We start from the raw sequence: 9,683 nt of genomic DNA, 5'->3' as shown, positions 1-9,683 counted from the left end.
CAGTAGTTTTACATATGGTACTTATGGGTTATCCCATCTGAAACCAGACAGCTTGTAAAGCAGGTGTGTGACAATCAGTTGGTTTTACTTTTATTAATATGGATAAGTATTAAAATACCTGGACAGAGCAGGTGCAACCATTGTAGCCATTGTACGCGTTTAGCACTGAACCATTAAAGCGGGAGCAGAAGTGATGGGGCGTGATATTTAAATGACGATAGTTTTCGGCCGCCACATTTATCAAAGCCCGGTTATTCTTACGCTGTAATTGGCGAGATACGCACATTTCATGAATCACACGTGAACTCTGTCGTAAGATGATTTCTGCGTACGGATCTGCACTGTTTTCTACGTTAGATTGATAAGTGAGGGCCAATGTGTTTGGTCATAACTGCCCAGAATGTGACCTCACTAAAGACCACAAAACGTGGTGTTCAAAAACAGAGATGATTAAAAACAACATAATTACTAAACCGATGAGATGAATGTCACAAGGATTTTTAGACGTCATTCGAGACACATAACGATGCTGCTGTACCCCACATAATCCTTCAGTGGTATTTCCCTAACCTTTAAACATCACGCGACCATGGCGCCGATCAGGCGTTGATATGGCACTGTTTGATAAGAGCTGGGAGGAACAATTTTCCCTACTGAGGGTCACAGCGATGGACGAACATGATGACACTGATCCTCCCGGCAATTATAACACATGTTTATTGCATTTAAGTGACGAAATTCTCGTTCTCATTTTAAGGCAACTTGACGCCATATCTCTGCTGAGAGTTGGCAGCACCTGTAGATTACTATTCCGCGTTTGTTCCTGCAACTCTCTGTGGGCACAGCACTTCCAAGTAAGTTTGTTTTCTGAATCATCAGTGTTACAGAATTGAATTTATGTCGATTAACTCACATTTTTCAAATTTGCAGGCTTCATTCGGAGTGCCGTATGCCAGTGCCACGTGTAACATTATCGCCAAAAACGCCTTCCGTTTACTGTTTATGTGGAGGACGCTGTACGGAAATTTGCACTTCAACCGATCCCTTCAGGAGAAACTGTTTGCAAGAATCCCATTGCCGCCGCTTAAGTACTGGATCCAGTGGCTCGTTCTAGAGGAGTGCGTTCCTTTGCCCTCCGTGCGGCTCCCATGTGCTGAGATAGAACATCTGTGGGGAATTAGTAAGACTGTACTTGAAGCCAAAGTCAAAGGTAAACTGTTAAGTCTCTGGAAACGTTGTCATTCAGCCTCATGTTCTATAGGATCATCCTGGGAATGAAATTTATACATACATTAAACATTTTAAAAAAAATTTTGTAGAGACAAACAAAGACTGTGAAATCTTCAAGTTTGAATGGAAGACCCTGTATAACCTTGCCATCACACACCATGGAAGTACTGCAATGGTTGTCCACCATGTTCTCAACCAGCAGAGAAGCAATGGTAAGTTGCAAAGTCAAAAGGAACTGCAAACAGATGCTTGTTTTGTATTCTATGCCTATGGCATTTAGGCTGTTGCTTTGAAGAGACCAGCCAGTAAAAAAACCACTGGTAAATTCCATTCCATACAAGAGTCTCCTTACAATTATTAGCTCAAGGGTTTTGCTTTGTTGCTGTGGTGTCTGCCCCCCTACACAGAGGTTAGGTGTTCGAATCCTTGGTCGGGCAAATCCCATACGTCAGTACTCTTATTACTAGTTACTATCTAGAAGTTTGATTTTGGCTGCAAAGCTAAGGTACGTTAAAGATGCTGTTTCTGTGAGCAGTTTATTTTTTTCATTACAGAAAAACTATCGGATTTTTTTTTTTTTTTTAAAGTTTAGGTAATCCATTTTTGATATTCAGTGCCCTTTAGTGACCTGCATGTCTGCATAACTAAGAGAATTTTGGACCAAGAAAACAAATTTGGTATGTATCGCAGGCAGAGTAGTCTTAAACTACTTTCAGCCTGTGACAGGTACTGGCATATCCATGTCCCTCTATGGTCTGATATTTGGTCCCAGCGCATCCCTTCTGAGTTATATTTTCACCCATACATTCATATTAGTGATGTAATTATTAGAGATTTGTCCTGATGGTGGTAAGATCCTTTAATGGGCTAGCCAAGTTACGTTGCCATGGTCCTTAGATCACACAGAGCTGGAGTCCATGTACCACCAATATGTCCAGTGCAGATTCCAGTGGCTCTTCACTTACTGGCTCTTCCGCCAGCCACCCCCATTTAACCGTCAGCTGCGAGCCATCTACCTGCAGTGGATCAAGCACAACAAGAGGAAGGTTTCCACATGGGGCGAGTCACTGTGTGATGTCAGATATCTGGCCTCACTGCACCGCATTACTAGTGACTACTGGAGAGGCAGATTAGCGCAGGGTGATGAGAGTGTGGGTGAGTGTTTTTTTTTTTGTTTTTTTTCCCCCTTCCCCTCACTCAGGTCCTTTACTTATGTTATCCTCAAGTTTACAAGAGCTTTATTAATTTACTTTAAACTTGAATATGTTTACAAAATGTGTTGTCTAGGAAAGGCTCCATTTGGCTGTTTCCCTGTTCTGGATGGTTTGTGTATGTTTACTGCACAAAACTAAATGTTCAACACCATATGTTGAACATTTCACATGGACACCATTCCATGTGAAATGAATGAGTTCTTCAGTCAGGCCAATTTTTGCTGTCACACTGTGGGAATACTGTTGGTGTAGCATAACAGCCTTTGGGCCTGTGTGAATGAAAGGCAGACTTTCTTGTATGGTGTATTTTTCAGCTTTCTGAATGTTAACACTTTAGTGTAATGTTCTCCAACCCTGCTGTGTGAGAGCAATTTCACTTTGAGTACCTCTCCTGTGCTCACTGATGAGCAAAGTTTACAACCTTTTAAGATCAACTGTCTTGACTCGAAACTCCCCTGGTAGCTTACTGTTAATTTCTCTGTTGTTCTGTGCCTTCCCTTAGGGATCCAGACAGTGGAAAACTACTTTTCAATGTGCAAATCACTAGTGGCCTGGATTCTAGGACGTGACTGGGGGAGACTGAAACGAAGAAAGGTACAGAGGGCCCCCCCACCCCCCCCAGTCCCAGGCAAAATCAGTGGTGTCTCTCTATTTGAATTTTTTTTTCTTTTCTTTTTTTTTTCTTTTTAATGCAAGTGTGTGCTGTGACAATGCTTGCTATCTGATTGTTTGTTGGTAGCTAGGTTTCCAATTCTCCCACTGATTCATTTGACGTTCAAGCTGCCCCATTGGCTCACTGTCCATAATACAAAACAATAAGAAGAAAATAATGAAAATCATTCTCTTTGTTTGCATACCCCTTTGACTGATTCTGACTGGCTCTTGTGAACAGGGTTTTACAGTTACATTTATTCACGATCCATTTGTCATCCAGCTCATAGAAGTGTACTGAGTCAGCTAATACAGAATGTGAGTGCAGACTCTGATTTCCTGAGGGATGACCTGTATCTTGTCCTTATGTCCTATCCATTCAGTGATTTCACAGGTCAGACATACCAGCACATGACCAGCTAACCCCAGTCCTGCTTGCAGAGCACATGAGACTATTCAAATCACTCGTGGTAACAATGTCCCTTTGGAGACTGAAAGGCATAGAAAAGTAATTAATGTCCCCTTGGAGGATGAAAGCCATAGGAAAGGGATTGTGCATTGTGAGTTGGTTTTAAGGTGTGTTTTGCTCAAGCATAGATGTGACACAACATTCTGCAGGTTTATGAGGACACTCTAGAAGGTGTGTATTTGGTGCTGAGGAGGGAAATGCAGAATAAGCTGATTGAACATGAGACATTCTGGCAAGTGGCCAAAATCCAGATGACAAGGGTCTGTACTCTGGAGGAGACTGCTGCAAACTACGTCAACTGGAAAATGATTGAGATGCTGCCGTACTACAGGTCAGTGTTCACCAGGCATTTTTTTTTTTTTTTCACATTGTGATTTTGTGCTATCCAGAATTCGGACTCAAAAGTTGTTCCAGACTGGAATGTCTTGTTCAGCTTTAGCTTAAGAGTTGCTGAAGGCTAATGAATTCCAGCCTCAGATCTCTGGTATTTTGTAGTTACTCTTGTGGATTTCCATTTTGGCTAGGAGGCAGCTCTGTATGACTGGAAATAGTGGATTGTGCTATTAAATTGCATTGAGTTGAAGGCCTTCAGCTTGAAAAGAGGTGACAGACAAGCTTTGAGGCCTGTTGTGCATGCTGTGCAAAAGCACTGCACTGCTCACAGGTTCAAACAGCTAGCCCTTCGGAGTAAATTCACAGCTGGGCAATGCACTCTTTGAAGTTGAGGATGACTTATCCCAGAGATGCTGGAATGATCTGGCACTACGAATTCAGTTAGATTCATTTCCATACAGATGACGACTGGCTGAATGGCAGCTCATTGTATTGTCAAATTACAATCTAGTTGGATTTTACTTGCTCTAAATAATATCTTGACACTTGACTTCACAGTTAACTTAATCTGTTAGTGATATGATTTTCCATCTGTGGAATAGTGGAAAAGCATCCATGTCTTTCAGGCTGTACTTGGTGTCAGGCAATGCAGTCTATTTGGCACATGTGAAAGGCTTTCTGCGAAGGAAGTGGCTGGTCCATAACTGGATACATTTGGAGGAGAACGCCTGGGCCCTACAGGTTCTTCCAGATGAGTTTTACTCTCTGCTGGAGTTTGACACCAAGATCTCTCAGGGTAAGCTCAGTCACCCTTACAGAAGAAGCCAAGGTCAGACACTAGTTGATAACACAGCATGATATAAAACTTCCAGTCAGTGTTGTCCTGGTCATTCTTTGATTAACTACCTCTGCTGTGCCTTTACGTCTTGTCCTGGTGTTGTATGTACTAAGGGTCTCATGGCTAGCGGTGGTCCTGTAATTTTATTTATTTGGATTATGATTTGGTTGATCCTAGATTAGCATGCTTCCTGATGTTTGCTTTCTGAAGCAATCTTTGTGCCACTCTTTTACCAGCTAAGTGATAGTGCTCATAAATCCTGAGAGAGAGAGACAGATGGACAGAGAAGGGTTCTAACCTTAAAACTGTTTACCCTTGGCAGCACTACAGTCATATCAGTTGTTTTGTTCTGACAGGTTGTCAGCACTGTGAAAACTTGATTATCACATGCTGAAGTCTTTACTGGTTTTATGGGCATATCTGAAGTAATTACTGCACTGCAGAACTGAGGGAAACTAATGAGTAAATGCACAAAAGTACATTATATATGGATAAGTAAATCAAAATCTCAAAAAATGGCTTACAGTGCATTAATGGTACACCCATGTGAGTGAAGAGCGTTATTAGAATACAAGTCTCAAATCTTTTTCAGTGCAATTTAATGGCGACAATGGCCAGTCAGCAGCTGGTAACCTGACCTTGTTGCTTAATTTGAATGTCTTGTTGAAAATCTTTGTACATGGAGCATGTGCGTTAGCTGGCAGACAGGGAGTGTTCCTGATGTTCTGTTCTTATCTACCCTCTCACTCCTCAGACAGCTTACATGGAGACTCCTTGGTTTCACAGCTAAGTCGGGTCATCTGGTTGTACCTGAACTCAGGTCAGGTCCTGTACCTGGAGGTCGTAAAGGGAATGGTCCTGCAGTGTGCTCAGGCGCATCTGGGCTGCTATAATCTGTCATAATCTATGAATGCATTGGGATCGATGCCAGTCACCAAGCAAGGACATTGCACACTTTTTAAAAAAAAAAAAAAAAAAGTTTTTATTCGCTCATTTTTAACAAGTTTATTAAGTTCTAGATTGCAAACTTTGGTCTAATTTTAAAGTTTGTCACATGCTATGGCATGAATTTTTAAACATTGGTGTGAATTTGTACAGTGGATATTTTAAAATGTTTGTGCCTTAACCATGAACATTCATTTTCACGACTTAAAACACAAAACTACAAAATATTAATCATTATTTTTGGTGCTGATTTTGCCCCCCCCCCCCAGACTTGATTACTGTACTTCTGTCCTGTGCCATCTTTTCACTACATGTTTGGTTTCTGCACAAACAGTGATTTTGATCAGGCTTGGGTTTTGTTTGGTAATTTTGGAGGAGTAATGACCCAGTCTCTCTATTTAAATAGTCTGGAACTACTAAAGCACCATCAATCCATCAAACCAGAGTTTACTGTGTGTTTTCTCTGAAATATGTGAAAGGTACTAGTCTATATGGTTACATATCAGATTCTTGTACATTTGCCACATCACCACTGCCAAGACCAGTTAAGTTAGTTACAATCATACAGTCATCTGTGACCAACCCTAACTGTGATTACATTTTGAATAGCAAAATATGTTGCTGTTTATATCTGTAACAAGACCACAGAAAGTTAGAATATAACAGGCATTAATATTTCTCTTGGATCTCAACACTGGAAACCTGCTTTTAAGTATAGGTTCAGCAGATATTCACATGTTCATGATTTGAATTTTTCATTGAGTTGTTTCTTCTCAAAGTATCAACATACAACTTTAGAAAAATATTTTATTTTGAGGTTTATATAAATGAAACAAACATTTAAACAAACATTTCAAAAAATGTAAAAAATACTTGATACTTTTAAGAAAACGGATACATAAATAGGGTGTTGGCATTCATAAAATCTTGCTGAGAAGAAAGCTTTAAAATGAGACCAGTGAATGAAACGTTCAGTGAAGCCATCCAGTGGCTCATTGTTCACAGTGAGTTTAGCATTGGCCATGGCAACCCAAGACTTCCCTTTCTCCCTGTCTGCAGACCAGTCAGAACATAGCCATACTTTGCAAACACATACCACACACTCAGTTCAACATCTGAGGTGCATCAAGGACATTCTTGTCAGGTGATTAAAAGTAACAGACAGTCCCCCTTTGCCCAAGTCTAAATATGCATTGTTTGTGGCATTGGCTTTTATTTTGCACATTACTCAGTGGGTCAAGCTGAGGAATTTTAAGACGTGTTGAAAGCAAATCCCATTTCTGGGAATAACACATATTTGATGTGGTAATGTCACAAATGTTAAATATAGACACTCGGTCATTCTACTTTTTTCCCCCACAAGCTCTGCTGCATAGATGTCTAAAGGCACATTCAAACAAAAGTTTGTCTGTGTAAATATGAAATGCTGGTGCAAGTGGAACTGCATAGCAAACAACATCAAATTAAGTCAAGTCAAAACCATTTCACCCTGATTTGAAACCTGACCTGTTCCTGCTGTAACACAGCTCTGTTTGGACCATAGGGTTAGGGTCAATAAATCTGACAGCTAAAAAGAGGACTAACAAACATGCACTACACTCAACATTAAATTACCACCACAGTACAAGCTGATCCCCAAAAACATGCAAAATACATCTAGAATAAAATGTTTATATTGCTATGTAGAGATTTTTTTAAATTTAACATTCATCTTAATTTATGCATGGGTTGTCATGACCAAATCTCTAAACTTAACTTCTGTAAAGAAAACAGAGCTAAGTTATATTACTGATACACAGGGCTGTAGAAAAACCATCAACAATTAAGACAAAATACCTCTGAGGTGAAACACCTCAAAGTACAAAAACAAAATTAGTTCTTAATGAATAGTCCCTTATTGACGTCATGTCTTGTACTGTTTACCTGAAATACCTGAGATCACAACTTTGCATTGTTAGCTAACAAACGATTTATGCTTACAAGAATGAAAACAGCATCACCTTTTTTTAAACATTCCCTGCAAGGACATTTTTTTTCCTTTCACACAGTTGAGGCTGTGGTGTCAAACATTTGTTGTTTCTTATTCTTCTCTTTGGAGTTGGACTAGGAGACCTAATTTAGAGTTTAACTATCCTGTAGCTATTCTACACAACTAAACTCATTTTAGCTTTCTCTTATTTCCTGACTAGATGAACTTGGATTCCAATGCCATGAGCAGCCTTGGAGACACTACACTCATGCCCAGTACAAACCCAGTTCACTGATTCATTCATACCCAGTACAAAGCCAGTTCAATGATTAATTCATACCCAGTATAAACCCAGTTCACTGATTCATTCACAGCCAGTATAAACACTGTTCACTCACTCATTCACACCCAGTACATACCCAGTTCAGTGATTCATTCATAGCCAGTTCATAATCTCATTCACATCCACTTCTCCGTTTTACAGGACTCTTCACCTGCAGCTAGATTGTAATCATCACTGGACTGAGCATCAATGGATTATGCCTATTTAAAAATATATATTTTCTGGTAAAAAAAAACAAAAAACAAACAAACAAACAAAAAAAAAAACAGGCATATGCAAAACACTGAACCCGACACTAAAACGTAAGGTGCTGGAGGAAGACTGAATCACTGGCCACCTGCTGCTGTGAAGGCTGCCGCACTGATGTAAAATGCCCTCCAGCGAAGTTGACCGAGGGGCCGGAGACAAGCCAACGTGTTTGGGTAATGATGAGAGCCTGTGGGGATGACTTGAATGATGGGGGAAGATGGGGCATCATCAGGCACTTGACAGAGAGGCATGGTTTTTTTTTAACCCTACTCACCACTGAGATTTTGATAATGCCATGTACAGTGTGTGTATGTGTGTGTGAGTGTATATATACACACACACAGTACCAGTCAAAAGTTAGGATACACTTCTCCATTCACTTGAATGAGAGTGTGTCCAAACTTTTGACTGGTACTGTATATACGTGTGTGTGTGTGTATTTTCACACAGCTTTGCGCCTATACTCACAAGCATACACATCAAGGACTCAGGGTTCTCATGGCTCATTTTTCCTCTATTTTTTCCACAAATAATTTGAGAGGATCTTGAAAAACCAAACGCACTCACAAATCTGATAACTAGCTTGATTTTCACACAGTTTTCTGTAAGTATGTCTGACAAGAAGCAAAAAATGTTTCTGTTTTCCTTTTCACTTTCACAAAAAGATTAGAGGATGAACATTTACTCCTTAACTAAACACTGTGAAGAATTCTGTGTAAACCAGTTACACAGCTTGGTCATACTTTCAGAGAGATCTTCCTCAGTCATGTAAGACAGTAAAAACTGAAACCCATCCAGACCCTGTGAGACTTCATATCATCCTTTTCCCTTTTTAAACACAATCATTGCACACGATGTCTTGCTCCTCTCTGGATGAAAATGACAGCCCTTGGTGCAGACTTTCATTGGCAGCCTTACTGAGTTACACAGTTTTCACCCATGTCCTGTGCGTACCCATCTGAGATGACGGTGCGTAGGTCATCTATGTCCTTCCTCAGCTGGTGAACCTCATGGATCTTTGCCTGGATATCATCCTCTAGGACCGGTGCCTCATTCTCCTCGCCTGAACAGCCCATGGCTTGGAGGGAGACAGAGAAGACATCAGAGCTCACACTGAAAGCTGAAGGCTAAACCGAGACAATCCAATAACTAACTCAGGGGGTTTTCAGCTTTGCATCCATGGATTGATTTAGAAGAATTAGAAAAGCTCTGGTATTTCATCCAGAGGATTTTCTGGATTCCAGCCATTTGCCATTGTTCATTCTCAGTTTAGTACACCAGCTGTACTAAAGGTCAGGTCAGATACTGAGGACCAGAGTGGAGTGAGTGAATTACTCTACTGTCAGACCTGTGTGTGTGTGTGTGTATTTAATCCTATGGTATTTTATCCAAAGTGAGGCAGCCCTTTCATAAGGGCAGAATTTAAGTATGAATGTATTCAC

At 40.4% G+C, this 9,683-nt stretch overlaps 2 protein-coding genes across 2 annotated transcripts in view; one reads left to right on the top strand and one right to left on the bottom strand.

Annotated features, from left to right (window-relative positions):
• The first annotated feature begins 611 nt into the window (after positions 1 to 611).
• LOC115810293 (uncharacterized) lies at positions 612 to 5,638 on the top strand. Its single transcript, XM_030772219.1, has 8 exons — positions 612 to 854; positions 931 to 1,210; positions 1,320 to 1,442; positions 2,128 to 2,385; positions 2,947 to 3,038; positions 3,714 to 3,895; positions 4,524 to 4,693; positions 5,490 to 5,638. The coding sequence occupies exons 1-8, from the start codon at positions 612 to 614 to the stop codon at positions 5,636 to 5,638; spliced, it is 1,497 nt and encodes a 498-aa protein (XP_030628079.1).
• Positions 5,639 to 8,960: 3,322 nt separating this feature from the next.
• cep85l (centrosomal protein 85L) overlaps positions 8,961 to 9,683 on the bottom strand; it is a 66,618-nt gene continuing 65,895 nt past the window's right edge. Inside the window, exon 13 of the mRNA XM_030771936.1 lies at positions 8,961 to 9,319. Within this exon, the coding sequence (XP_030627796.1) occupies positions 9,156 to 9,319 (164 nt within the window). The 3' untranslated portion in view covers positions 8,961 to 9,155. The remainder of the gene's footprint in view (positions 9,320 to 9,683) is intronic.

This window comes from Chanos chanos, chromosome 4 (assembly GCF_902362185.1).
Source record: "Chanos chanos chromosome 4, fChaCha1.1, whole genome shotgun sequence".
NCBI lineage: Eukaryota > Metazoa > Chordata > Actinopteri > Gonorynchiformes > Chanidae > Chanos > Chanos chanos.
The sequence above is the reverse complement of the archived record's forward strand: the minus strand, read 5'-3'. Positions and strand labels throughout refer to the sequence as shown.